The sequence below is a fragment of the Falco naumanni genome, chromosome 1, assembly GCF_017639655.2.
Source record: "Falco naumanni isolate bFalNau1 chromosome 1, bFalNau1.pat, whole genome shotgun sequence".
Classification (NCBI taxonomy): Eukaryota; Metazoa; Chordata; class Aves; order Falconiformes; family Falconidae; genus Falco; species Falco naumanni.
The window spans coordinates 95,136,243-95,163,570 of NC_054054.1; the positions used below are offsets into that span (position 1 = coordinate 95,136,243).

Consider the following 27,328-nt stretch of genomic DNA (forward strand, 5'->3'; position numbering starts at 1 on the left):
GTCACCCACACTTCCCCTTGCCTTAGATTACATATTTACTAAGCCCATGAAATTCAACGTGTTTGTGTACATTTCAAACAAAGATCTACACGGGCTGTTCAAACACTGCAAAAACAAGAGCAGGTGACTTGTGGGTCTAATATTATTTTTCCAAACTCAATACCCAGGCAGGATTTAAATGTTTTCGTAACTCCTACTGTTTGCATCCAGATTTCCTTGTGTTACAATCAAGATAAAGCTTTTATGCATGCTTCTTGCTTCTGATGACGAAAATATTTTGCTGACCCCCAAATTTCAGATGCTGCGGAGTTTGGGGGTTAGACGGTGCCAATTTGTGAGGCAAAAGAAGAGCAGCTGGAACATGTTGCAAGGCTGATCTGGAGATGTAGGGGTTCCTGTCCTGTTCAGAAGGGAGCTGATGACGCACAGGCAGATGTTTTCTTGGTATCGTATTTTATTTACAAAACATACAGTGCAATGATCTCCCTCCAGTAACAAAACCTGCCAGCTGCAGGCAGGCAGATGCACTGTGCGGAACCTGGCAAGGAGCTCGGGGCTGGCTGCTGCTCCTGAGCCTCTGGCTTCACCTTGGGGCTCACCAAGGGCTCAAACCATGTGCAGAAGCCGAATGCAGCCCCATTCCCAGACAGCCAGCAGCGCGATGCCTGTCGGAGATTTTGTCGTGCTCTCTCTTCTCACTGGTGTACCCTGCACACCCCAGCCAGGACTTGATTTCCACCGAGCCAAAGGTTTCAGTCTCAACGGCTGGCCTCTGTCTGAAATCTCCCACCAACAGATGCTGTCAACAACGAGAACAAGTCCATCTCAAGTTTGTTCGAGTGACATGTTTGACAAAAAATGGTAAAAGATTTCTGCTTCAAAATTTTTGAGACAGGCTATGTGGACACGGGCAAAATGTGATTTGCCATTCCGTCCTTCCTACTTTTTTTTTTTTTTTTTTTTTTTTTTTAATAAAGTAGGTGTACGTTATGGGTTTCTGATGAAAGGTATTTTCAAATGGAAAAATGTTCTGTTGCTGAGTTTTGGAAGGTCCATACTTGCAAAAATACTACTAGTAAAATTCTTCTGATATAAAAATGTCCTAAGCCGCTTTTTTCTAATGTAGCAGTGACCACAACAGGATTTTTCCTGCTATAGCTACTTGGATTAAGAAAACACAGCACATTCCACCCTCTTGGTGAATTTCTTATATGAATCTGACTTTTAAGGCTAGTCCAGGCACAAGAGCCATTATGATGTGTCCTGTCTGTGGTCGAGCATCCCTGGGCAAGCGTGGTGGTCATCTGCTGCATCGCTTAGAAAAAGCAGACAAACAGCGCGAAAGGAGGCTTTGTCCTACTTTAAGTGGAGAGCAGCAGTAGCAGATCAGTTGACGCTGCTTTGGGAAGGAGTGGAGCCCCCGTCTTCCCCTCTTTGGTCAGGAATCTCTATGCTCCGCCAAAACCTGAGTTTCATAACTGGCTAGAAAGTTCTTGCGGGTTTCCATGGGGCTCAGCTGAGCTGTTCACAGGGTGGGAAGAGGAAAAACTGGTGTCAGCCAGTGCTATACATCCAGCAAAGGGATTTTCAGCCCTTCTTCAGCTGGTTTATGGTGGGATGAGCATATTTTTTGCCTTTTCTCTTTGTTGTGCGAGGGGAGAGGCACTGGGGAGCCGGGTGGCTCCCTGCATAGCTCACCTCAGGCTGCCTGGATGTTGTTACAGAGGGATGTGAATTGACCCATGGTGTGGAGCAGACCTTGCAAGACAAGCAGAGGCAACTGCTTCTCAGAAAGATGAAGTGGGATATTTTTGTGTAGCTTCAGCTTCACACGGCTTGAAGAAAACACTTTGTGGATGTTCCTCAGTGCATTGGCCAGAAATGCACATTAGCAGCCTGGGACGCGGCTGGTTTCTTTGCTTCCTTTGATTTTACCCCAGCATAACTCTGCTTCATGGATGACCTGCTTCTCTAATTAAAACCAATGAAAAAGGAGGACCAGGAGGGCTGCCAGAGGAGTGGAAAGTGGAAATAAGATGAAGGTCTGTTGATTTGCTGTTGGTCAAAAGGCTGCTCTGCCTGTGTGGACCCCAGTGGGAGGCGTATCACTGAACACAAGATGTGGGAGCGAGAAAGAGATCTTCCACTCACCCCGGGATTCCTTTGTTCTGCTGGGGATTTTGAAATGCAGATGCAATATGTGGGAAATCCCCCATGCAGGTACTTGCAGGCTTCCCAAAGGCTGCTGCACCAAAGCCTTCCCAGGCCTGGGACAGGTAACAAGTGTTCAGAGAGCGGAGGCTTTGCTGATCCAGGTTTTGTTTCCCCTTATGCTCCTGAAAATGCAGAACAATCCCACTGACAGCTCTTGGACACCTGGAGTTTCTGCTTACATGCAGCATTTGAAAACGTGGTCCACTGTGGAGGTAGCTGCCACGTGTGCTTATTTATTTGTTTCTATTCTCACCTCCTTGCTGCTCACTCCTCGTGAGCCAGGCAGATTTTCAGGAGCCGAGCTCCTCTTACATAACGTTGTGCCAAATCGGTAGGACAGGATTTGGAGGGATCTGTGGCTGGAATCACCCTTGATCCCTGGATTCCCTTCTGGTTTGTCTGCACAGCTTGGGCATGCCATTGTGAGCTGCTGCTTTGCCCTGGGGCATCCTTTGCCTTGGGCATCCCCCTGAACCAGGGGTGATGTGGAGGATACGTTCTATAGCCATGCCGGTCTGCTGTCTACCGCTGCTGGTCGTGTTTGCTCAAGTGACCGAGCTCTCCCTCCCTGTGGCAGTGGGGAGAGCCCTCTCTGGAGCAGAAGGTTTTGGACGTGCCCGCGATGGAGAAAAAAAAGGTGTCTGAAGCCGAGTTCAGAAGACTGCAGAGAGAGTTTCAGAGAGCAGCGGAGAAGAGGAAATCTTATGGTGCCAACGTGAGGCAACACCAGCTCCTGGTCTGTGCCATGATCAGCCTAGCCTGCTGTTACCTCCCCTGTCTTGGGGAGGGGGATAGTACAGGAGCAACTTCAGAGAAGAGATTTGTCCCAGCCGTGGTCAAGGTCTTTCAGCAGAAACCTGATGCCCCCAAGTCCCGCACCAGCTTCAAGCCTTTTGCTTGCCTCTCCCCAGGTCACCGTCCATTTCCATACCATCCTGTCCAGAAACAAAGAGCTCCGAGAAGAGATTGAAAAGCTGCAAATCCAGAAAGCTCTTTTGGGCAAGCTCTCCTTGAAGCTCCATAAGAAGCTGGCTCAGCAGAGGAGAAGGATGAACACTGCCGCTGAGCAGTGCACACAAGGCTACAAGCAGCGGTACGTGGCCGTGTGAACCCTCTGTGGCAAACTTGGCGCTGGTGGGCAATGCCAGCGACGGGTGTCGATGTAAAGAGAGGCCAACTGCAACTTCAGAGCGAGGATGCACCCGCTGTCGTCTAGAGCTGGGTGCTAAGGCTTTGGTGCTTGGTCAGTGCAGGGAGACCGGTACCTCCAGGGGGGTTTGCTCCGCCTATGCCAGATGTTTCTCAGGATGTGGTGAATTGCCCTATGGAGCAGCCTCTTTCCTCCGAGTCCCATCTCAGCCTGCATGGGAGGGTGCAGCAGACCTGGAGCAGAGACCAGCCAGCTGCAGGCAAAGAGAGCTTGGCTGCCACAGCTGGGTGCTGTGTCCGAGTACAAACCCCCAGCCAGAGCTGTGTTAGCTGCTGCTGGCCTCGGGCTAACGCAGCTGCATCTGGATGGGAGCCGGCCAGCGTGCACAGCATCACGGGGGTTTTGCTCGGCCAGGCACAGAGATGCGTGGGAATGGGCAGGACTACAAATCCTTATACCTTCCCGTGGTGTAACCTGCTGCTCTCTGTGCTCAGGATGGGGGCTCTGGCAAGGATTGCAGCCTTGAACAAAAGACACATAGAAGACACAGTCCAGCGCAATGTTGAGCTGCAGGAGCGGAAGCGTGCCCTTGAAAAGGAGAACAAACTGAAAAACTTCATGCTGACCAAGTCCAGAGATCGCTCGGAATTGGAGGAAGTGGCCAAAAAGAGAAAAGGTACCAGATGAGAGAGAATACCTGCAACTGGTAGCACAAGCCAGGAGCTGGCAGAGTTGCCCAAGGGGGTTGCGTATAGGCAAGCTTATGGCTCTGCACCCCAAAGGCGGGACCTCTCCCCATAGCTCTGCACCCCAAAGGCGGGACCTGTCCCCTGCCTGCAGGCTCCTTCACCCAGCCTTCAGCCTACAAGTGGAAAGGATGAAGAGTGATAAGCAAGTGAAAGCACCCAGCATCATGTGTCTTGGGGTGCCCTTGGGGCAGAGGGAGGGGTGGGGAGGCAGGGAGCTGCCCCTATGGTGCCTTTTGTCCTCTTGGGGAAGGATCCCACCGTGTTTGCCCCGTTCCCATGAGGACAGGGAGCTCTCTGCTTAGTTTTGGGTGAAATAAAGACACTCTCTGCCCCTCTGGCCCCAGGCCCCACGCCAAACCTCAGGGCACCTGCAGGGAAAGGCTCTGCAAAGGGAGCCCTGCAGGGACACGCACAGCCAGGGCTCTTTTTCCATCTCTCCCTCAGCCCTGAAGGCAGCCCAGCGGGCCAGGGCAGAGCCAAATGGAGAGCTTTGAGAGCCAGGAGGTGGCTTACAGGCGCCTGCTGGAGCTGGCAGAGGACGGGAACTTTGACCTCCTGGTGGATAACTTCATCGAAAAGGAGGGGAAGAACTTTGCCTCCTTCATCTACATCACTGAGCTGAACAACGAGATGGAGAAGATGAAGCAGAGGATCAAGGATGTCCAGGTCTCTTCCAAGCCCTTCATGTCTGCCCTTTCTCAGCTGGTGCTTTGGGGCTGGCGTGGGTTTTATTCCTCTCCCATGTGTCCAGCCTCGCTGCTCACAGCGGAGCCCAGCTCACAGCCTGCCACACGGGTGGGATTAGGGGAATGCAAAGCGGTAGCCCAAAATAGAACTCCCACAGACAGAAGGCTGTGTTCTCAGAGCTAGAAGTGTCTCAATGCTGCCACCGTGTACCCAGCAGTATGCAAGAGGGCCAAGAGCTGCCTCGGCCTTGAGTGGGGCTGGCTGGAGTGAGAAGGGGGGTCATGACTTGTCCTCCTGCCCTGGGGACAGTGGTCCCCAGAGGGGTCAAGTGGGATGTCCCTGCTCCCAGGGTGGAGGGATGGTCCCCAGCCTCTCTTAGGCACATCTGGTGAGCATTCAGCCAGTATGCCCTCCGTGTGCTTGTGTTTGCACAGAACGAAATTACAACCCTTATGATGGACCAGGAGGACGCAGAGACCGGCAACTTCCATGTCCTGCAGGAGCTGGAGGTATGGCAGCCGGGATTTCCCTCTGCCAGGGCAGCAGAAGCCTGTGTGTCCCGGCATGTGTCCTAGCGAGTGTGGTCCCGTCAACACCGCTCTGGGCAACGGCTGGAGAGGCATGGGCAGAAAAGGGCCCTGCATTGGCTTTGGCAGCCCTGTCTCCCAGTGCACGATGAGAGGGTGACTGCAGGGCTTCTGCCAGCCCTGGTTCTCTGGCACCTGGGGCCTGGGCTGTGGCATGGGGAGCTTGGGATCCCCTTCACAGAGCCTTTCCCCTGCAGGGATGGGAGCATCCCACAGCCCCTCCTGGGCCGCCTCCAGTGTCCGGACTGGACTTGGCCAGGACTGGGGGTGGGGGGGGCGCGAGCAGGGGCTGTTGTGACACCTGGCAAAACCTTTGCTGATAGGAAAAACTAGCGGAAACCACGAGGGAAGCCAACTGGTGCGAAGAGAGCTGCAAGGAGAGCAGCAGAGTCCTGGGCCAGATCAAATGTGGCGTGGAGGCCCTTTTGAAAGTAATCGGTGGCGATGCTACAAAGACAACGGAGCAGCTTGGAGAAAATGGGCAGATCACGGATGGGAATCTGACGCGGATTTTAGGTGGGTCAGGGCTGCCCGCCTTCGCTTGCCACATGGCCCAGACCTTGTCTGTCCACCCCCTGCTTGCCCCGTGTTCAGACTGAGCTGGTTTCCTCCCCCACCCCGTCATGCACGGGTGTCCCTAATGGGAATTTGCGATGCCAAATTCCCAGGGAATTCAGGAGCCAACCGGGACGTAGAACCACCCCGGTGGACCCCCCAAGCCCCCGTGTTGGCTCTGGGTGTGTGACCCAGCCTTGACCCCTCGCCCCTGGGGAGCCTGACGGCACTGCCTGGGGGGAATCCATGGGTCCTCTGCCCAGCAGACCGCTGGGGCCGCGTTTGGGCAGGGCCCGGTGGAGGGGCCCTGTGGGACAGCATTCCCTCCCACCCAGGTCTCGTGGAGAAGGAGACCAACGAGCTCCTGCTGATGGAGAGCGTCCTGCGCTACACGCGGGCTGAGGGCTCGCAGCCGGCCCAGCCCTTCGCCAACCCGCTCCTGGGCACCACCAGCCTCCCGTGGGTGATGGATCGGGCCCGGCTCTGCCCGCCGCCCCCCGCCCTGGACAGCACCCCCGCCGACATCGCCGCCTGTGAGTGAGGTGGGAGGGAGGGGCTACGGCCAGGCAGACAGCCAATCCACAACCCCCTCATGGCCGCCTGGCCAATCCCCCGCTGCCCCCTCTCCTCCCCAGCCAATCCCCACCGGCCTGTCCCACCCCACCACATCTATAAGGCCTGTGCCGGCAGACACGGGTGTCCTTTTCTTGGGCAGGGGAGGTGCCGCTGGGCCACGGGCAGCTGCACCAGCTGGTCCTCCAGAGCTGCAAGAAGGAGCTGGGCCACGCTGCCGCTGCCGCCAAGAAGGGGAGCAAGAGCCTCGAGGAGTGAGAGCCCGGCACAGAGGAATGAAATAAACAGTTCCGCTCCTCAGCTGCCCCTCTGCTTCTGCGCCCTGGACATCCTTCCATCTCCCAACACCTTCTGCGGGCTTCAAAAGCTTGCCGGCTGATATTTTGGCACGGCTTGGCCCACTGCTGACAGCAGCCGTGGCCGGGGGTGGGAACAGCTGCTCTCCGGCGGGGGGGGCCGTTGCCGTTGCTCAACGCCACGCGCTTCCCGCGGCCGGGCATCGCGGGAATGGTGCACCGGGGACATGGTGACCACAGTCCCGGTCCTGCACCATGCCTGCCCGAGGGGCTTGGTGAGGCCGTGGGGGGATGCAGAGCGGGCTCGCGGGGCTTTGCCTGCTAAGCTGGGAGAAGCCGGCAGCTCTCTGCTGCCTGAAGTAAAGCTGAGCTCAGCGCTGGTCCTGGGCTGGTGGGCGAAACAGCCTGTTTGGCGTGCACTGAGCTGTGGAGATGGGCCACGCTGGGAACCGAGGAGGCAAGGGGAGGAGAGGGCACGCGAGGGTGATGTGCAGGGGCCGGGAGGCTGGGGCAGGGGGGTCTGGGAGGGCGCGGGGGCTCCCGCCGGGCACAGCCGCACTGCGCAGACACACCACGCCAGCCCAAGCACCGCTCACACCAGCGGCTGGGTTTCCTCTTGCCAAGGGCAGTTTAATGTGGATGCCATTGACGTGTTCCCCAAGGGGAGAGGCAAAGGGACCCCCTGCCCCCCGTGCACCCCAGACAGAGGTGATCCTGCCAGCCCCAGCGCCGAGCGTGGGCTAGTCCTTCTCTTCACCGTGCGTAATGATGTGGACAAGGTTTTTGTAGTCCAGGTTGCCAGAAATGTCCGGAGGGAAGGCTGCGAACATCTGATCGACCTGCCGGGAAACAAACGGGTAGAAAAGGCAGCGCAGAAGGGCTTTGTGGCTGGGGGTCTGTCGGGGTGGAGGGCACAGGAGGCTGGCGGAGGGTGGGAAGGAGCTCGTACCTCTTCCTGGGAAAACCTCTCGCCCTGCGTCATCAGCATTTCTTTGATGCTGCAAACATGAGAGCACGGTGAGCACCAGGGAGGCCTCGGTGAGGACACCCCCCTGCCCCCTGTCGAGGCACCCCTTACTCACTAGGCAGATTTCAGGCCTTTCCCCTCTGGATCGAACACCTTGAATGCATTCAGGATTGTCTCCTCTGGGTCAGCACCTGCGGGTGACATGGCCACAGCCGTTGCAGGTGGCAGTGGAGGAAGCCAACTGCAGCCTCCTGCTTCTCCCAGCCTTTGGGGAGAAGGTGAGGGCCAGGCTGGGAAGTGGGGGGGCCCACAGGAATGCTGACCCTGCAGCTGGGACCTCGACCGTGGGTGGTGGCATGTAGAGGAGCAGACATAGGGTCATGGTGTGCCCACAGAGCGGTCGGTGTCACCACCGCCCTGGCGTCCGGCAGCTATCTAATCTTTCGGGTGTATTTATAGAGCTCCAGGCACAGACTCGTGGGGCCTCGTAGCCTCCTGCAGATCTGCCGGGGGGCTGCGTGCCTTGGCTTGTGTAAGTGATACAGGGTGCAGCTGGATGGGCCCATTGGGTCAAACCCATGCTGTAGGTAGGGCCCTTGCCAGGGTGGCACTTGGTGGCACCGTTGCTGTCAGCAGGCTTGGAGGCACTGCAAGATCTCCCGGCCCCTTTTTTCTGGAGGGACAGCAGCAGCACAGCCTGCTGGTTTTTTTAAACGGCTGTGGAAACTGAGGCATGGGGACCTGCTCATCCCCCGCAAGCGGCTGGGGAGACATGGGATGAGATCCAGCTCTCTGCATGGGCAGCCCCAGCCCTGCCTTTGGGACTGTTGGTATGGCAGGTTGGCATGAGCTTTGGGGTGCAGGGACCTGCCTGGGGACAGCTGCTCAGGGTACATGGCGCTGAGTTTGTCCTAGCTGTGGTGCCTTGGGATGGGGAGGCGGGGGGAGTGCCCAAGGCCAGGATTTGGAGGACAAAGACCGGAGCTCTTGGGGAGAGGGGTTCTTGCTGGTTATAGTCCCAACAAAGCCTCTGTCTCTGGGGGGGGTCCCTGTGTTGCAACTGGGAGAAGGTGGCACTAAAGGATGTGGGAGGGGTGGGTGAGGGAGATCATTTCACAGGTATCCCCGGGTTGTCCCTAGGTGTCACCTCTTGGCCGTGGCGTGGGAGGCATCTTTGCTCTGACCCACTCCCCAAGCTCTGCACACCGCAGCATGGCAGTCGGTGCCACCTGCCTTTCCTTGAGCAGCTCCCATCTGAGGCCTGCAAGGAGTCTCTGATGGGTCTCGCCTGGAATGGTGATGGAGATCCTGGGAGCTGGGTGGCCTCCCCATGTGGGACGGGATATTAGTGATGGTGTGGGTGCCCACCAACCCCGCCAGCTTCCCGGGTGCCCCCTCACCTTTCAGTTTCTCTCCAAACATGGTGAGGAACACAGTGAAGTTGATGGGGCCGGGTGCCTCCTTGATCATCTCATCGATCTCCTCGTTTTTCACATTCAGGCGTCCTAGGGGAGAGCAGCGTTGGGTGACTTGTGTGTCCACGTCCTGCTGCAAATTCATGCAGACCTCTGGGCTCCGCTCTACATACTGGGGGCTAGAAGACGCAGCACAGGAGCCTTCCCCTGGAGGATTTTGCCCCCAGCCGAGGGAAGCGGCACAGCCCTGGGGAGCCACCTTTGATAAGGAATGGCAGTAGCAGAAGTGATGATGGGAGAATCACGTGCTGGCTGAGGGTGGGTGGGCTGGGCATGTCCAGCTCTGGTTTCTCGGGCTGCAGGACCACAGCAAAGAAGGCTGCAAAGGACTGAGCTGTGCCGCTTCCCTCCTGCACGGCCCCATGGATCAGCCTCCTTCAGCACTCCTCAGAAGCTGTTTTGGGTCAAACCCACCAGCACTGTGGTTCCCCCTGGCCCCCGGTGCCAGAAACGAACAGGACTGAATGCCTGCGTCCTCTTCCCTGAGCTTGGGGTGTCTTTGGGACTCCCCAGCCCCATCGCTGCTTCGTGCTGACCTCCACGACGGGAGAGCCAAGGTTGCAACTTCAGAGCTTCCTACAAACCCCGTCAATCCCTGTAACGCCCGTCCACCCAGGGATGCTGTGGGATGGGCACAGCCAGGCAGGGAGCATTTGGCTGTATGACCCAGGAGCTGGCTCTCTCGGGTACCTACGGGATAAACCACCCGCTGCTGCAGGAGCTGCTCCGAGTCACCCGGCGTGGGATCTCACTCCCTAACAGAACTGGGTTTGGATCAGGCAGTTTCCAGCAAAACAGGAGATCCAGTTAACTGCCGGGGCTTGGCTAAACGGGGGCTCACAGCTGGTTTCTCACTTAGTAAGTCTAACGTTGTTGAAGCTCCTGGGGAAGGTCCTAAAAGGGGGCTCACCGAGTGCAGCAAACGTGCCTCTCAGATCTGCCTTGTCGACGAAGCCATCCCGGTTCTGATCCATGATGTTTTAAAGCTGGTGCTGGTGTCCCTGTCCTGTCCTTGTCCCTGGATTTCACGCCAAGGGGGCTTGTGGGGTTGGCCCATGAGTCCCAGTGCTGGCTGGTGGCCGGAGGCCATCTCCTCTGCCACAGACGGCTTCTGTGCCCTCAGCCACGTCCCTGCACCTCAGCTGCCATTGCAGGGGGGCTTGGGGGCATCCTTCCCTTTCCTCGCACTCCCTCCCTGCATCCCCCTTCTGCTGGCAGCGTCTTCGGGGGCTTTGGGAGGGTTTTATCCATCTCTCCTTCGTGTTCAGAAGGTCTGCATGTTTAACAGCTTGTTCCAAACAGGCTTAATTTAGCATCTTTGCCTGATTGAGCTCCATTTTCACTTGGAAGGGTCTATCACTGCGACAATAACCAGGAGGATCTGCCCAGCTCAGGGGTCCGGGGAAGAGCTGCCACCCACAAAACCAGGGGCCGGCTGGGCTGGGGACAAGGCAGGTGACGGGGACGAGGATGGACAATACCCCCATCCCTGGGCTGTGGCCTGTCCCAGGGATGTGCCCCGTGCTGGGCGCGGGATGTGGCCCCAGGAGGATGCAGCTGTGCTGGCCTCCGGAGCCAGAAATAGCAGCGTTATCTGCCATGCACATGCCCAGCCGCACCGTAGTCGAGATAACTTGGGCAAAGCAGTAAAAAAGGCAAATTAATTAAAGAGCATGTGCTAATTGTAGGGGGCATGTGCCTGAAAATAAGTAGCCGTGGCAGAAGTGTGGCCCGTGGGGGGACCCAGGCACCCGGGGGCACCGAGGGCTGAGGCCAGGCACAGCTCAGTGCACGCGCTGCGGGAGCTGCGGTGGGCACCGAGGGGAGGCGGAGGGGCGCTGTGCCCCCCGAGGCGGCTCAGCCTGCGCTCCTGTGCCCCCCTGCGCCCCCCTGTCCCTTAGTGTCCCGCTCGGGTGCCGCCCCAGCCCCCGCAGTGCCCCCCGTGCGCCCCCGCCCCGGCCCGCTGGGACGCGCTGCAGCGCGGCGGCCGCCGCCAGGTGGCGCCATTGTAGCGGGCGCGGTGCGGGCGCTGCCTGGTCCCCGGCGGGGCCGGGAGAGGGGAGGGGGCAGGGGGAGATGGGAGGGCAGGGAGAGGGGAGGGGGCAGGGGGAGATGGGACTAGGTATGCAGCCAGATGTTCTTTGCAAGATATAGGAACTATATACATTGATCACTTTGTTTTTCTTAGGCGTGTGGTTACCCAAGTGAATGTAAGAAGGTTACATTTCTTCATGCGGTCGGTCCTAGCGTTGTTCTATATTGACACGAATCAAATGCACACATTTCACAGTCCTCTCCTCCCCGCTCTCCTTCTTCCCTCTCGCTCTTCCCCCCCGGCTCCCCCGCTCGACCGCTGCTCTCGGCAGAGACCCAGCCCTGAACAAAATGGCCGCCGTCTGCTCAGCGAGCTCGGCCGGCGCCGGATACTGCGAGGGGGAGGCGGCTCACCGGAAACCCTTTACACGCCGGGCGGGAAGCGCGGGGCGGGAAGCGACTCGCAGACGTGCCGCTCTCGCGGAATCCTTCCGCTCACGGGAGGTGAAATAGTGCGGCACTGCCGCCACACGGTATCGGGGCGGTCACAGGGTTCAGCCCGGCCTGGCGAAGCGCGACTGTGAGCAGGGCCAGAAGGGCGTTTGGCGTCTGCTGACGGCGGGGGGCGGCGGCTGGGGTCGGCCTTCTGTCAGTACAGCCTCCTCCGGGCACCCTCACGGAGGCTGAGCTGTGAGGCGATGGCAGCTTGGCAGGAGGCAGCGGGCGTGAGGGGTGCGCTCCCTCTCTGGGCATCCACCGCTTCCCCAGCCCTAGAATAGGGCCAACAGCACCAAAATCACACCCGTGGCCGCTATCTGCCTCCCGGGCGCTGCGGCCTGAGGAGCCATGGCCTGCGGGGTGAGTGGTGGGACCTGGGAAGGCAGTGGCGGCCCCTTCCTGCTCCCTGCGAGCCCTTGGCCTGGTTGACCTGTGGCCCGGCTCGCAGGGTGCCCGGTGCTGGGTGCCCGTGGCCGGCTCGCAGGGTGAGCCCGGTGGCCGGCTCAGAAGGTGAGCCCGTGGCCAGCTCGCAGGGTGAGCCCGTGGCCAGCTCGCCTCGGGGCCACAAGCTCCCGGCCCCGCTCACCCACCGCAGTTTGTGCAGCCTGAGCAAGCCCTTCGGCTCCCGAGCGCCTTCAGATACGTGGGTCTTCCCCTGCAAAGGCTTCAAGAAATGCACAGCACTTTGAAATACTTAAGGACAGAGAAACAGCCTGCACTTTCAAGAGTGTCTTGCTCTTTTGTTTCATGCTTCTGCTGTTACTTTATCCCGTATGTAGCTGCACCTTGGCTACCAACGGGTAAATGAGGTTCTGCTCATAAATTGGATTGCATGGGCAAGAGAGATGGGCTGTGCGGGCCCTCCTCACCATTCCGTTTGCTTCTCTGAAATCTTGTTTAATTGCTTTATTGACTCCTACTTTAATTTGAATGGCTGGCTGTGACAACCTCTTTCTTCCTCCCCTCCCTTCCCCGCGTGAATTGCTCCCACTATGCGTGCCAGATTCCCCCTGCCGGCAGTTGTACAATACTCATAAAATCTTGTTACCGCGGTGGGGCCCAAGCAGAGTTCAGCTTCGTGAGGGCGATCAAGCAAAGGACTTGCAGCCTCAGCACCCTTAGATCTGGCGGGAGGAAGGAGAGGAGAGGATGCAGAGTCTACCTGAAAGGCAGGCGCTTGCCCGTTGCAAGACGCAGCTGCAATGCTTGACTTCCCCGAGCGAACGCTTATTGTAATGAGCATGCCCAAGCTGAGATGCTGATCTTAGTCACGATGGTGTAAGCCCAAAGTAACCCCGTTGAAGACAATAGAGTTACTTCAGATGTACTTCATTGTGACAGCCTTTGCAGATTTACATCTATTTTTGTTCTGCACCTTCCCAGGGAACAACACACACCCCCACACCCACCCACCCCAGCTCTTTTGCACCAAATCCTTTCTTATTGTGTGGGGCAAGTTCTCTTGGACTTAGCTGAATTATTTGAAAAGGGGAATTGGTCCAGTGTTTCCAGAGGAACCTTCCTGCCCTTGTTTTCTTTGCTGGAAATATCTTCATCTTAACCTTCGGCTGTTACCCCCTCTCCAGGGACAAGTCCTTTGAGGATCTGAGCACCTTTAGTGGGGTGCCTTTCACTCCTGTTAATGCTGGGGGAAATGAGGTGGAAGGGGAGAGCTCAGCACCTTCTAGGGTGCAACCTTCACTGGGAACACCCTACTTCTGGAAGGAAGGATCCGGCCCTTCAAAAGACAGTGGACAGGGCAAAGAATATATCTCACTTGCTGAACTGTATTAGGCAAGGTCCAAAGCACCGTCAATTCTTGTTAGAAGAGGCTTAACCAAGAGGAAAGGAGAGGAGTGACAGATAAAGGTGAATCTGTCCAGGCCCCATCATCACCTTGATAACCAACGTGCCATGCCACAGCTCCGCATCTCAACAGTGGCGGCCAGTGCTTGGTGTCCTGTTTGGAGGGGGCTGTATTTTTGCACAGTCTTTTGCTCTTCCATTTTTGCTATGTTACCATAAAAAGTAAGGACCCCCAAACAGCAGTAAACTCCATGACGAGCCAGAGATATTAAAATGCCATTGCAAAATTATCTTTTTAATAAGCTAACTTTTCTCTGCTGGAAATAACAAGCCTCACCCCACACTAGCTTCTCTGATTAGAAAAGGGACCCAGCCAAGGTGTTATAAATATCCTGAAACTGTTTTGTTCTCCAGTGTTGCTCACAACAATGATTTATTTCTAGAGGGGGAACAGTCAGGGAAATCCCTTTGTCCTTAAACTCTGCACACAGGCTTGAAGCGTTCCATAATTTTGAAGCTTATGGTTCATGTATTCCCCCTCTTTCTATTTGTCAACCATTTGCATTCTAGTTTGCTAAATACATGATGATGTGCGGTTGATCTTGCTCAAAGCTCTGAGACCTTTGTGGATTTTTCTCCCCCCCCCCCCCCCTCCCCCTTCCCAAAATTCCACAAAGAAATCACCGCTTTGGTCACATTCCTTGGAAGCCTCCATGTAAAATATTTTCCCCCACTGATTTGTCCTCACTATCTCATGCCCATGCCACTTTGTTTATTGTACAGTTGCTCATAATCTGGCTATGTTTAAAAATATATGTTATATATAAATACCCCTACATACAGGAGCAAAATAAGGAGCGTTTGTTTCATTATTGTTCTGTACATATATATATATACCTAATATATGCACACACATACATCTATCGTGTGTATAATATGATACATATATACACTATATATACACACATGCACATATATATATGCAGATAATAATGAAATTATTTTCTTAAATAATTATTTTATCCCTGTATGTAGGTGGATCCTAAGAAATGCGAGTCACCCACACTTCCCCTTGCCTTAGATTACATATTTACTAAGCCCATGAAATTCAGCGTGTTTGTGTACATTTCAAACAAAGATCTACACGGGCTGTTCAAACACTGCAAAAACAAGAGCAGGTGACTTGTGGGTCTAATGTTATTTTTCCAAACTCAATACCCAGGCAGGATTTAAATGTTTTCGTAACTCCTACTGTTTGCATCCAGATTTCCTTGTGTTACAATCAAGATAAAGCTTTTATGCATGCTTCTTGCTTCTGATGACGAAAATATTTTGCTGACCCCCAAATTTCAGATGCTGCGGAGTTTGGGGGTTAGACGGTGCCAATTTGTGAGGCAAAAGAAGAGCAGCTGGAACATGTTGCAAGGCTGATCTGGAGATGTAGGGGCTCCTGTCCTGTTCAGAAGGGAGCTGATGACGCACAGGCAGATGTTTTCTTGGTATCGTATTTTATTTACAAAACATACAGTGCAATGATCTCCCTCCAGTAACAAAACCTGCCAGCTGCAGGCAGGCAGATGCACTGTGCGGAACCTGGCAAGGAGCTCGGGGCTGGCTGCTGCTCCTGAGCCTCTGGCTTCACCTTGGGGCTCACCAAGGGCTCAAACCATGTGCAGAAGCCGAATGCAGCCCCATTCCCAGACAGCCAGCAGCGCGATGCCTGTCGGAGATTTTGTCGTGCTCTCTCTTCTCACTGGTGTACCCTGCACACCCCAGCCAGGACTTGATTTCCACCGAGCCAAAGGTTTCAGTCTCAACGGCTGGCCTCTGTCTGAAATCTCCCACCAACAGATGCTGTCAACAACGAGAACAAGTCCATCTCAAGTTTGTTCGAGTGACATGTTTGACAAAAAAATGGTAAAAGATTTCTGCTTCAAAATTTTTGAGACAGGCTATGTGGACACGGGCAAAATGTGATTTGCCATTCCGTCCTTCCTACTTTTTTTTTTTTTTTTTTTAAATAAAGTAGGTGTACGTTATGGGTTTCTGATGAAAGGTATTTTCAAATGGAAAAATGTTCTGTTGCTGAGTTTTGGAAGGTCCATACTTGCAAAAATACTACTAGTAAAATTCTTCTGATATAAAAATGTCCTAAGCCGCTTTTTTCTAATGTAGCAGTGACCACAACAGGATTTTTCCTGCTATAGCTACTTGGATTAAGAAAACACAGCACATTCCACCCTCTTGGTGAATTTCTTATATGAATCTGACTTTTAAGGCTAGTCCAGGCACAAGAGCCATTATGATGTGTCCCTGTCTGTGGTCGAGCATCCCTGGGCAAGCGTGGTGGTCATCTGCTGCATCGCTTAGAAAAAGCAGACAAACAGTGCGAAAGGAGGCTTTGTCCTACTTTAAGTGGAGAGCAGCAGTAGCAGATCAGTTGACGCTGCTTTGGGAAGGAGTGGAGCCCCCGTCTTCCCCTCTTTGGTCAGGAATCTCTATGCTCCGCCAAAACCTGAGTTTCATAACCGGCTAGAAAGTTCTTGCGGGTTTCCATGGGGCTCAGCTGAGCTGTTCACAGGGTGGGAAGAGGAAAAACTGGTGTCAGCCAGTGCTATACATCCAGCAAAGGGATTTTCAGCCCTTCTTCAGCTGGTTTATGGTGGGATGAGCATATTTTTTGCCTTTTCTCTTTGTTGTGCGAGGGGAGAGGCACTGGGGAGCCGGGTGGCTCCCTGCATAGCTCACCTCAGGCTGCCTGGATGTTGTTACAGAGGGATGTGAATTGACCCATGGTGTGGAGCAGACCTTGCAAGACAAGCAGAGGCAACTGCTTCTCAGAAAGATGAAGTGGGATATTTTTGTGTAGCTTCAGCTTCACACGGCTTGAAGAAAACACTTTGTGGATGTTCCTCAGTGCATTGGCCAGAAATGCACATTAGCAGCCTGGGACGCGGCTGGTTTCTTTGCTTCCTTTGATTTTACCCCAGCATAACTCTGCTTCATGGATGACCTGCTTCTCTAATTAAAACCAATGAAAAAGGAGGACCAGGAGGGCTGCCAGAGGAGTGGAAAGTGGAAATAAGATGAAGGTCTGTTGATTTGCTGTTGGTCAAAAGGCTGCTCTGCCTGTGTGGACCCCAGTGGGAGGCGTATCACTGAACACAAGATGTGGGAGCGAGAAAGAGATCTTCCACTCACCCCGGGATTCCTTTGTTCTGCTGGGGATTTTGAAATGCAGATGCAATATGTGGGAAATCCCCCATGCAGGTACTTGCAGGCTTCCCAAAGGCTGCTGCACCAAAGCCTTCCCAGGCCTGGGACAGGTAACAAGTGTTCAGAGAGCGGAGGCTTTGCTGATCCAGGTTTTGTTTCCCCTTATGCTCCTGAAAATGCAGAACAATCCCACTGACAGCTCTTGGACACCTGGAGTTTCTGCTTACATGCAGCATTTGAAAACGTGGTCCACTGTGGAGGTAGCTGCCACGTGTGCTTATTTATTTGTTTCTATTCTCACCTCCTTGCTGCTCACTCCTCGTGAGCCAGGCAGATTTTCAGGAGCCGAGCTCCTCTTACATAACGTTGTGCCAAATCGGTAGGACAGGATTTGGAGGGATCTGTGGCTGGAATCACCCTTGATCCCTGGATTCCCTTCTGGTTTGTCTGCACAGCTTGGGCATGCCATTGTGAGCTGCTGCTTTGCCCTGGGGCATCCTTTGCCTTGGGCATCCCCCTGAACCAGGGGTGATGTGGAGGATACGTTCTATAGCCATGCCGGTCTGCTGTCTACCGCTGCTGGTCGTGTTTGCTCAAGTGACCGAGCTCTCCCTCCCTGTGGCAGTGGGGAGAGCCCTCTCTGGAGCAGAAGGTTTTGGACGTGCCCGCGATGGAGAAAAAAAAGGTGTCTGAAGCCGAGTTCAGAAGACTGCAGAGAGAGTTTCAGAGAGCAGCGGAGAAGAGGAAATCTTATGGTGCCAACGTGAGGCAACACCAGCTCCTGGTCTGTGCCATGATCAGCCTAGCCTGCTGTTACCTCCCCTGTCTTGGGGAGGGGGATAGTACAGGAGCAACTTCAGAGAAGAGATTTGTCCCAGCCGTGGTCAAGGTCTTTCAGCAGAAACCTGATGCCCCCAAGTCCCGCACCAGCTTCAAGCCTTTTGCTTGCCTCTCCCCAGGTCACCGTCCATTTCCATACCATCCTGTCCAGAAACAAAGAGCTCCGAGAAGAGATTGAAAAGCTGCAAATCCAGAAAGCTCTTTTGGGCAAGCTCTCCTTGAAGCTCCATAAGAAGCTGGCTCAGCAGAGGAGAAGGATGAACACTGCCGCTGAGCAGTGCACACAAGGCTACAAGCAGCGGTACGTGGCCGTGTGAACCCTCTGTGGCAAACTTGGCACTGGTGGGCAATGCCAGCGATGGGTGTCGATGTAAAGAGAGGCCAACTGCAACTTCAGAGAGAGGATGCACCCGCTGTCGTCTAGAGCTGGGTGCTAAGGCTTTGGTGCTTGGTCAGTGCAGGGAGACCGGTACCTCCAGGGGGGTTTGCTCCGCCTATGCCAGATGTTTCTCAGGATGTGGTGAATTGCCCTATGGAGCAGCCTCTTTCCTCCGAGTCCCATCTCAGCCTGCATGGGAGGGTGCAGCAGACCTGGAGCAGAGACCAGCCAGCTGCAGGCAAAGTGAGCTTGGCTGCCACAGCTGGGTGCTGTGTCCGAGTACAAACCCCCAGCCAGAGCTGTGTTAGCTGCTGCTGGCCTCGGGCTAACGCAGCTGCATCTGGATGGGAGCCGGCCAGCGTGCACAGCATCACGGGGGTTTTGCTCGGCCAGGCACAGAGATGCGTGGGAATGGGCAGGACTACAAATCCTTATACCTTCCCGTGGTGTAACCTGCTGCTCTCTGTGCTCAGGATGGGGGCTCTGGCAAGGATTGCAGCCTTGAACAAAAGACACATAGAAGACACAGTCCAGCGCAATGTTGAGCTGCAGGAGCGGAAGCGTGCCCTTGAAAAGGAGAACAAACTGAAAAACTTCATGCTGACCAAGTCCAGAGATCGCTCGGAATTGGAGGAAGTGGCCAAAAAGAGAAAAGGTACCAGATGAGAGAGAATACCTGCAACTGGTAGCACAAGCCAGGAGCTGGCAGAGTTGCCCAAGGGGGTTGCGTATAGGCAAGCTTATGGCTCTGCACCCCAAAGGCGGGACCTCTCCCCATAGCTCTGCACCCCAAAGGCGGGACCTGTCCCCTGCCTGCAGGCTCCTTCACCCAGCCTTCAGCCTACAAGTGGAAAGGATGAAGAGTGATAAGCAAGTGAAAGCACCCAGCATCATGTGTCTTGGGGTGCCCTTGGGGCAGAGGGAGGGGTGGGGAGGCAGGGAGCTGCCCCTATGGCGCCTTTTGTCCTCTTGGGGAAGGATCCCACCGTGTTTGCCCCGTTCCCATGAGGACAGGGAGCTCCCTGCTTAGTTTTGGGTGAAATAAAGACACTCTCTGCCCCTCTGGCCCCAGGCCCCACGCCAAACCTCAGGGCACCTGCAGGGAAAGGCTCTGCAAAGGGAGCCCTGCAGGGACACGCACAGCCAGGGCTCTTTTTCCATCTCTCCCTCAGCCCTGAAGGCAGCCCAGCGGGCCAGGCAGAGCCAAATGGAGAGCTTTGAGAGCCAGGAGGTGGCTTACAGGCGCCTGCTGGAGCTGGCAGAGGACGGGAACTTTGACCTCCTGGTGGATAACTTCATCGAAAAGGAGGGGAAGAACTTTGCCTCCTTCATCTACATCACTGAGCTGAACAACGAGATGGAGAAGATGAAGCAGAGGATCAAGGATGTCCAGGTCTCTTCCAAGCCCTTCGTGTCTGCCCTTTCTCAGCTGGTGCTTTGGGGCTGGCGTGGGTTTTATTCCTCTCCCATGTGTCCAGCCTCGCTGCTCACAGCGGAGCCCAGCTCACAGCCTGCCACACGGGTGGGATTAGGGGAATGCAAAGCGGTAGCCCAAAATAGAACTCCCACAGACAGAAGGCTGTGTTCTCAGAGCTAGAAGTGTCTCAATGCTGCCACCGTGTACCCAGCAGTATGCAAGAGGGCCAAGAGCTGCCTCGGCCTTGAGTGGGGCTGGCTGGAGTGAGAAGGGGGGGTCATGACTTGTCCTCCTGCCCTGGGGACAGTGGTCCCCAGAGGGGTCAAGTGGGATGTCCCTGCTCCCAGGGTGGAGGGATGGTCCCCAGCCTCTCTTAGGCACATCTGGTGAGCATTCAGCCAGTATGCCCTCCGTGTGCTTGTGTTTGCACAGAACGAAATTACAACCCTTATGATGGACCAGGAGGACGCAGAGACCGGCAACTTCCATGTCCTGCAGGAGCTGGAGGTATGGCAGCCGGGATTTCCCTCTGCCAGGGCAGCAGAAGCCTGTGTGTCCCGGCATGTGTCCTAGCGAGTGTGGTCCCGTCAACACCGCTCTGGGCAACGGCTGGAGAGGCATGGGCAGAAAAGGGCCCTGCATTGGCTTTGGCAGCCCTGTCTCCCAGTGCACGATGAGAGGGTGACTGCAGGGCTTCTGCCAGCCCTGGTTCTCTGGCACCTGGGGCCTGGGCTGTGGCATGGGGAGCTTGGGATCCCCTTCACAGAGCCTTTCCCCTGCAGGGATGGGAGCATCCCACAGCCCCTCCTGGGCCGCCTCCAGTGTCCGGACTGGACTTGGCCAGGACTGGGGGTGGGGGGGCGCGAGCAGGGGGCTGTTGTGACACCTGGCAAAACCTTTGCTGATAGGAAAAACTAGCGGAAACCACGAGGGAAGCCAACTGGTGCGAAGAGAGCTGCAAGGAGAGCAGCAGAGTCCTGGGCCAGATCAAATGTGGCGTGGAGGCCCTTTTGAAAGTAATCGGTGGCGATGCTACAAAGACAACGGAGCAGCTTGGAGAAAATGGGCAGATCACGGATGGGAATCTGACGCGGATTTTAGGTGGGGGTCAGGGCTGCCCGCCTTCGCTTGCCACATGGCCCAGACCTTGTCTGTCCACCCCCTGCTTGCCCCGTGTTCAGATTGAGCTGGTTTCCTCCCCCACCCCGTCATGCACGGGTGTCCCTAATGGGAATTTGCGATGCCAAATTCCCAGGAAATTCAGGAGCCAACCGGGACGTAGAACCACCCCGGTGGACCCCCCAAGCCCCCGTGTTGGCTCTGGGTGTGTGACCCAGCCTTGACCCCTCGCCCCTGGGGAGCCTGACTGGCACTGCCTGGGGGGAATCCATGGGTCCTCTGCCCAGCAGACCGCCGGGGCCGCGTTTGGGCAGGGCCCGGTGGAGGGGCCCTGTGGGACAGCATTCCCTCCCACCCAGGTCTCGTGGAGAAGGAGACCAACGAGCTCCTGCTGATGGAGAGCGTCCTGCGCTACACGCGGGCTGAGGGCTCGCAGCCGGCCCAGCCCTTCGCCAACCCGCTCCTGGGCACCACCAGCCTCCCGTGGGTGATGGATCGGGCCCGGCTCTGCCCGCCGCCCCCCCGCCCTGGACAGCACCCCCGCCGACATCGCCGCCTGTGAGTGAGGTGGGAGGGAGGGGCTACGGCCAGGCAGACAGCCAATCCACAACCCCCTCATGGCCGCCTGGCCAATCCCCCGCTGCCCCCTCTCCTCCCCAGCCAATCCCCACCGGCCTGTCCCACCCCACCACATCTATAAGGCCTGTGCCGGCAGACACGGGTGTCCTTTTCTTGGGCAGGGGAGGTGCCGCTGGGCCACGGGCAGCTGCACCAGCTGGTCCTCCAGAGCTGCAAGAAGGAGCTGGGCCACGCTGCCGCTGCCGCCAAGAAGGGGAGCAAGAGCCTCGAGGAGTGAGAGCCCGGCACGAAGGAATGAAATAAACAGTTCCGCTCCTCAGCTGCCCCTCTGCTTCTGCGCCCTGGACATCCTTCCATCTCCCAACACCTTCTGCGGGCTTCAAAAGCTTGCCGGCTGATATTTTGGCACGGCTTGGCCCACTGCTGACAGCAGCCGTGGCCGGGGGTGGGAACAGCTGCTCTCCGGCGGGGGGGCCGTTGCCGTTGCTCAACGCCACGCGCTTCCCGCGGCCGGGCATCGCGGGAATGGTGCACCGGGGACATGGTGACCACAGTCCCGGTCCTGCACCATGCCTGCCCGAGGGGCTTGGTGAGGCCGTGGGGGGATGCAGAGCGGGCTCGCGGGGCTTTGCCTGCTAAGCTGGGAGAAGCCGGCAGCTCTCTGCTGCCTGAAGTAAAGCTGAGCTCAGCGCTGGTCCTGGGCTGGTGGGCGAAACAGCCTGTTTGGCGTGCACTGAGCTGTGGAGATGGGCCACGCTGGGAACCGAGGAGGCAAGGGGAGGAGAGGGCACGCGAGGGTGATGTGCAGGGGCCGGGAGGCTGGGGCAGGGGGGGTCTGGGAGGGCGCGGGGGCTCCCGCCGGGCACAGCCGCACTGCGCAGACACACCACGCCAGCCCAAGCACCGCTCACACCAGCGGCTGGGTTTCCTCTTGCCAAGGGCAGTTTAATGTGGATGCCATTGACGTGTTCCCCAAGGGGGAGAGGCAAAGGGACCCCCTGCCCCCCGTGCACCCCAGACAGAGGTGATCCTGCCAGCCCCAGCGCCGAGCGTGGGCTAGTCCTTCTCTTCACCGTGCGTAATGATGTGGACAAGGTTTTTGTAGTCCAGGTTGCCAGAAATGTCCGGAGGGAAGGCTGCGAACATCTGATCGACCTGCCGGGAAACAAACGGGTAGAAAAGGGCAGCGCAGAAGGGCTTTGTGGCTGGGGGTCTGTCGGGGTGGAGGGCACAGGAGGCTGGCGGAGGGTGGGAAGGAGCTCGTACCTCTTCCTGGGAAAACCTCTCGCCCTGCGTCATCAGCATTTCTTTGATGCTGCAAACATGAGAGCACGGTGAGCACCAGGGAGGCCTCGGTGAGGACACCCCCCTGCCCCCTGTCGAGGCACCCCTTACTCACTAGGCAGATTTCAGGCCTTTCCCCTCTGGATCGAACACCTTGAATGCATTCAGGATTGTCTCCTCTGGGTCAGCACCTGCGGGTGACATGGCCACAGCCGTTGCAGGTGGCAGTGGAGGAAGCCAACTGCAGCCTCCTGCTTCTCCCAGCCTTTGGGGAGAAGGTGAGGGCCAGGCTGGGAAGTGGGGGGCCCACAGGAATGCTGACCCTGCAGCTGGGACCTCGACCGTGGGTGGTGGCATGTAGAGGAGCAGACATAGGGTCATGGTGTGCCCACAGAGCGGTCGGTGTCACCACCGCCCTGGCGTCCGGCAGCTATCTAATCTTTCGGGTGTATTTATAGAGCTCCAGGCACAGACTCGTGGGGCCTCGTAGCCTCCTGCAGATCTGCCGGGGGGCTGCGTGCCTTGGCTTGTGTAAGTGATACAGGGTGCAGCTGGATGGGCCCATTGGGTCAAACCCATGCTGTAGGTAGGGCCCTTGCCAGGGTGGCACTTGGTGGCACCGTTGCTGTCAGCAGGCTTGGAGGCACTGCAAGATCTCCCGGCCCCTTTTTTCTGGAGGGACAGCAGCAGCACAGCCTGCTGGTTTTTTTAAACGGCTGTGGAAACTGAGGCATGGGGACCTGCTCATCCCCCGCAAGCGGCTGGGGAGACATGGGATGAGATCCAGCTCTCTGCATGGGCAGCCCCAGCCCTGCCTTTGGGACTGTTGGTATGGCAGGTTGGCATGAGCTTTGGGGGTGCAGGGACCTGCCTGGGGACAGCTGCTCAGGGTACATGGCGCTGAGTTTGTCCTAGCTGTGGTGCCTTGGGATGGGGAGGCGGGGGGAGTGCCCAAGGCCAGGATTTGGAGGACAAAGACCGGAGCTCTTGGGGAGAGGGGTTCTTGCTGGTTATAGTCCCAACAAAGCCTCTGTCTCTGGGGGGGGGTCCCTGTGTTGCAACTGGGAGAAGGTGGCACTAAAGGATGTGGGAGGGGTGGGTGAGGGAGATCATTTCACAGGTATCCCCGGGTTGTCCCTAGGTGTCACCTCTTGGCCGTGGCGTGGGAGGCATCTTTGCTCTGACCCACTCCCCAAGCTCTGCACACCGCAGCATGGCAGTCGGTGCCACCTGCCTTTCCTTGAGCAGCTCCCATCTGAGGCCTGCAAGGAGTCTCTGATGGGTCTCGCCTGGAATGGTGATGGAGATCCTGGGAGCTGGGTGGCCTCCCCATGTTGGGACGGGATATTAGTGATGGTGTGGGTGCCCACCAACCCCGCCAGCTTCCCGGGTGCCCCCTCACCTTTCAGTTTCTCTCCAAACATGGTGAGGAACACAGTGAAGTTGATGGGGCCGGGTGCCTCCTTGATCATCTCATCGATCTCCTCGTTTTCACATTCAGGCGTCCTAGGGGAGAGCAGCATTGGGTGACTTGTGTGTCCACGTCCTGCTGCAAATTCATGCAGACCTCTGGGCTCCGCTCTACATACTGGGGGCTAGAAGACGCAGCACAGGAGCCTTCCCCTGGAGGATTTTGCCCCCAGCCGAGGGAAGCGGCACAGCCCTGGGGAGCCACCTTTGATAAGGAATGGCAGTAGCAGAAGTGATGATGGGAGAATCACGTGCTGGCTGAGGGTGGGTGGGCTGGGCATGTCCAGCTCTGGTTTCTTCGGGCTGCAGGACCACAGCAAAGAAGGCTGCAAAGGACTGAGCTGTGCCGCTTCCCTCCTGCACGGCCCCATGGATCAGCCTCCTTCAGCACTCCTCAGAAGCTGTTTTGGGTCAAACCCACCAGCACTGTGGTTCCCCCTGGCCCCCGGTGCCAGAAACGAACAGGACTGAATGCCTGCGTCCTCTTCCCTGAGCTTGGGGTGTCTTTGGGACTCCCCAGCCCCATCGCTGCTTCGTGCTGACCTCCACGACGGGAGAGCCAAGGTTGCAACTTCAGAGCTTCCTACAAACCCCGTCAATCCCTGTAACGCCCGTCCACCCAGGGATGCTGTGGGATGGGCACAGCCAGGCAGGGAGCATTTGGCTGTATGACCCAGGAGCTGGCTCTCTCGGGTACCTACGGGATAAACCACCCGCTGCTGCAGGAGCTGCTCCGAGTCACCCGGCGTGGGATCTCACTCCCTAACAGAACTGGGTTTGGATCAGGCAGTTTCCAGCAAAACAGGAGATCCAGTTAACTGCCGGGGCTTGGCTAAACGGGGGCTCACAGCTGGTTTCTCACTTAGTAAGTCTAACGTTGTTGAAGCTCCTGGGGAAGGTCCTAAAAGGGGGCTCACCGAGTGCAGCAAACGTGCCTCTCAGATCTGCCTTGTCGACGAAGCCATCCCGGTTCTGATCCATGATGTTTTAAAGCTGGTGCTGGTGTCCCTGTCCTGTCCTTGTCCCTGATTTCACGCCAAGGGGGCTTGTGGGGTTGGCCCATGAGTCCCAGTGCTGGCTGGTGGCCGGAGGCCATCTCCTCTGCCACAGACGGCTTCTGTGCCCTCAGCCACGTCCCTGCACCTCAGCTGCCATTGCAGGGGGGCTTGGGGGCATCCTTCCCTTTCCTCGCACTCCCTCCCTGCATCCCCCTTCTGCTGGCAGCTTCTTCGGGGGCTTTGGGAGGGTTTTATCCATCTCTCCTTCGTGTTCAGAAGGTCTGCATGTTTAACAGCTTGTTCCAAACAGGCTTAATTTAGCATCTTTGCCTGATTGAGCTCCATTTTCACTTGGAAGGGTCTATCACTGCGGCAATAACCAGGAGGATCTGCCCAGCTCAGGGGTCGGGGAAGAGCTGCCACCCACAAAACCAGGGGCCGGCTGGGCTGGGGACAAGGCAGGTGACGGGGACGAGGATGGACAATACCCCCATCCCTGGGCTGTGGCCTGTCCCAGGGATGTGCCCCGTGCTGGGCGCGGGATGTGGCCCCAGGAGGATGCAGCTGTGCTGGCCTCCGGAGCCAGAAATAGCAGCGTTATCTGCCATGCACATGCCCAGCCGCACCGTAGTCGAGATAACTTGGGCAAAGCAGTAAAAAAGGCAAATTAATTAAAGAGCATGTGCTAATTGTAGGGGGCATGTGCTTGAAAATAAGTAGCCGTGGCAGAATTGTGGCCCGTGGGGGGACCCAGGCACCCGGGGGCACCGAGGGCTGAGGCCAGGCACAGCTCAGTGCACGCGCTGCGGGAGCTGCGGTGGGCACCGAGGGGAGGCGGAGGGGCGCTGTGCCCCCCGAGGCGGCTCAGCCTGCGCTCCTGTGCCCCCCTGCGCCCCCCTGTCCCTTAGTGTCCCGCTCGGGTGCCGCCCCAGCCCCCGCAGTGCCCCCCGTGCGCCCCCGCCCCGGCCCGCTGGGGACGCGCTGCAGCGCGGCGGCCGCCGCCAGGTGGCGCCATTGTAGCGGGCGCGGTGCGGGCGCTGCCTGGTCCCCGGCGGGGCCGGGAGAGGGGAGGGGGGCAGGGGGGAGATGGGAGGGCAGGGAGAGGGGAGGGGGCAGGGGGAGATGGGACTAGGTATGCAGCCAGATGTTCTTTGCAAGATATAGGAACTATATACATTGATCACTTTGTTTTTCTTAGGCGTGTGGTTACCCAAGTGAATGTAAGAAGGTTACATTTCTTCATGCGGTCGGTCCTAGCGTTGTTCTATATTGACACGAATCAAATGCACACATTTCACAGTCCTCTCCTCCCCGCTCTCCTTCTTCCCTCTCGCTCTTCCCCCCCGGCTCCCCCGCTCGACCGCTGCTCTCGGCAGAGACCCAGCCCTGAACAAAATGGCCGCCGTCTGCTCAGCGAGCTCGGCCGGCGCCGGATACTGCGAGGGGGAGGCGGCTCACCGGAAACCCTTTACACGCCGGGCGGGAAGCGCGGGGCGGGAAGCGCGGGGCGGGAAGCGACTCGCAGACGTGCCGCTCTCGCGGAATCCTTCCGCTCACGGGAGGTGAAATAGTGCGGCACTGCCGCCACACGGGTATCGGGGCGGTCACAGGGTTCAGCCCGGCCTGGCGAAGCGCGACTGTGAGCAGGGCCAGAAGGGCGTTTGGCGTCTGCTGACGGCGGGGGGCGGCGGCTGGGGTCGGCCTTCTGTCAGTACAGCCTCCTCCGGGCACCCTCACGGAGGCTGAGCTGTGAGGCGATGGCAGCTTGGCAGGAGGCAGCGGGCGTGAGGGGTGCGCTCCCTCTCTGGGCATCCACCGCTTCCCCAGCCCTAGAATAGGGCCAACAGCACCAAAATCACACCCGTGGCCGCTATCTGCCTCCCGGGCGCTGCGGCCTGAGGAGCCATGGCCTGCGGGGTGAGTGGTGGGACCTGGGAAGGCAGTGGCGGCCCCTTCCTGCTCCCTGCGAGCCCTTGGCCTGGTTGACCTGTGGCCCGGCTCGCAGGGTGCCCGGTGCTGGGTGCCCGTGGCCGGCTCGCAGGGTGAGCCCGGTGGCCGGCTCAGAAGGTGAGCCCGTGGCCAGCTCGCAGGGTGAGCCCGTGGCCAGCTCGCCTCGGGGCCACAAGCTCCCGGCCCCGCTCACCCACCGCAGTTTGTGCAGCCTGAGCAAGCCCTTCGGCTCCCGAGCGCCTTCAGATACGTGGGTCTTCCCCTGCAAAGGCTTCAAGAAATGCACAGCACTTTGAAATACTTAAGGACAGAGAAACAGCCTGCACTTTCAAGAGTGTCTTGCTCTTTTGTTTCATGCTTCTGCTGTTACTTTATCCCGTATGTAGCTGCACCTTGGCTACCAACGGGTAAATGAGGTTCTGCTCATAAATTGGATTGCATGGGCAAGAGAGATGGGCTGTGCGGGCCCTCCTCACCATTCCGTT

At 57.3% G+C, this 27,328-nt stretch overlaps 5 protein-coding genes across 5 annotated transcripts in view; 3 read left to right on the forward strand and 2 right to left on the reverse strand.

Annotated features, from left to right (window-relative positions):
- The first annotated feature begins 2,939 nt into the window (after window positions 1–2,939).
- LOC121094938 (coiled-coil domain-containing protein 63-like) lies at window positions 2,940–6,815 on the forward strand. Its single transcript, XM_040609117.1, is given in 8 exon segments — window positions 2,940–3,307; window positions 3,859–4,040; window positions 4,558–4,583; window positions 4,585–4,779; window positions 5,235–5,309; window positions 5,711–5,903; window positions 6,278–6,475; window positions 6,658–6,815. Coding segments are annotated over 8 exon segments (1,218 nt in total). The 5' UTR covers window positions 2,940–3,074; the 3' UTR covers window positions 6,774–6,815.
- An 89-nt stretch (window positions 6,816–6,904) lies between these two features.
- Window positions 6,905–10,598, reverse strand: LOC121094944 (myosin regulatory light chain 2A, cardiac muscle isoform-like). Its single transcript, XM_040609131.1, has 5 exons — window positions 10,164–10,598; window positions 9,179–9,283; window positions 7,894–7,969; window positions 7,761–7,809; window positions 6,905–7,650 (listed from the first exon to the last, which is right to left on the reverse strand). Exons 1-5 carry the CDS (start codon window positions 10,225–10,227, stop codon window positions 7,552–7,554), a joined length of 393 nt encoding a protein of 130 aa, XP_040465065.1. The 5' UTR covers window positions 10,228–10,598; the 3' UTR covers window positions 6,905–7,551.
- A 6,981-nt stretch (window positions 10,599–17,579) lies between these two features.
- Window positions 17,580–21,460, forward strand: LOC121094948 (coiled-coil domain-containing protein 63-like). The gene is made up of 7 exons (XM_040609145.1): window positions 17,580–17,948; window positions 18,500–18,681; window positions 19,199–19,419; window positions 19,876–19,950; window positions 20,352–20,544; window positions 20,922–21,120; window positions 21,303–21,460. The coding sequence occupies exons 1-7, from the start codon at window positions 17,716–17,718 to the stop codon at window positions 21,442–21,444; spliced, it is 1,245 nt and encodes a 414-aa protein (XP_040465079.1). The 5' UTR covers window positions 17,580–17,715; the 3' UTR covers window positions 21,445–21,460.
- Window positions 21,461–22,150: 690 nt separating this feature from the next.
- Window positions 22,151–24,876, reverse strand: LOC121083171 (myosin regulatory light chain 2A, cardiac muscle isoform-like). The gene is made up of 5 exons (XM_040583280.1): window positions 24,758–24,876; window positions 23,828–23,931; window positions 22,541–22,616; window positions 22,408–22,456; window positions 22,151–22,296 (listed from the first exon to the last, which is right to left on the reverse strand). Exons 1-5 carry the CDS (start codon window positions 24,874–24,876, stop codon window positions 22,198–22,200), a joined length of 447 nt encoding a protein of 148 aa, XP_040439214.1. The 3' UTR covers window positions 22,151–22,197.
- A 1,678-nt stretch (window positions 24,877–26,554) lies between these two features.
- LOC121094953 (coiled-coil domain-containing protein 63-like) overlaps window positions 26,555–27,328 on the forward strand; it is a 29,153-nt gene continuing 28,379 nt past the window's right edge. The window contains exon 1 of the mRNA XM_040609168.1: window positions 26,555–26,810. The gene's annotated coding sequence lies outside the window, so the exon portion shown is untranslated. The remainder of the gene's footprint in view (window positions 26,811–27,328) is intronic.

Coding starts and splice junctions, on each gene's coding strand:
- LOC121094944 (XM_040609131.1), bottom strand. CDS start 10,227: ATGGATCAGAACCGGGATGGCTTCGTCGACAAGGCAGATCTGAGAGGC. Junction 7,810..7,893: donor AAAGGCCTGAAATCTGCCTA/GTGAGTAAGGGG, acceptor TCATGTTTGCAG/CATCAAAGAAATGCTGATGA. Junction 7,651..7,760: donor AGAGGTTTTCCCAGGAAGAG/GTACGAGCTCCT, acceptor GTTTCCCGGCAG/GTCGATCAGATGTTCGCAGC.
- LOC121083171 (XM_040583280.1), bottom strand. CDS start 24,876: ATGGATCAGAACCGGGATGGCTTCGTCGACAAGGCAGATCTGAGAGGC. Junction 22,457..22,540: donor AAAGGCCTGAAATCTGCCTA/GTGAGTAAGGGG, acceptor TCATGTTTGCAG/CATCAAAGAAATGCTGATGA. Junction 22,297..22,407: donor AGAGGTTTTCCCAGGAAGAG/GTACGAGCTCCT, acceptor GTTTCCCGGCAG/GTCGATCAGATGTTCGCAGC.
- LOC121094948 (XM_040609145.1), top strand. CDS start 17,716: ATGCCCCCAAGTCCCGCACCAGCTTCAAGCCTTTTGCTTGCCTCTCCC. Junction 19,420..19,875: donor AGAGGATCAAGGATGTCCAG/GTCTCTTCCAAG, acceptor GTGTTTGCACAG/AACGAAATTACAACCCTTAT. Junction 19,951..20,351: donor ATGTCCTGCAGGAGCTGGAG/GTATGGCAGCCG, acceptor CTTTGCTGATAG/GAAAAACTAGCGGAAACCAC.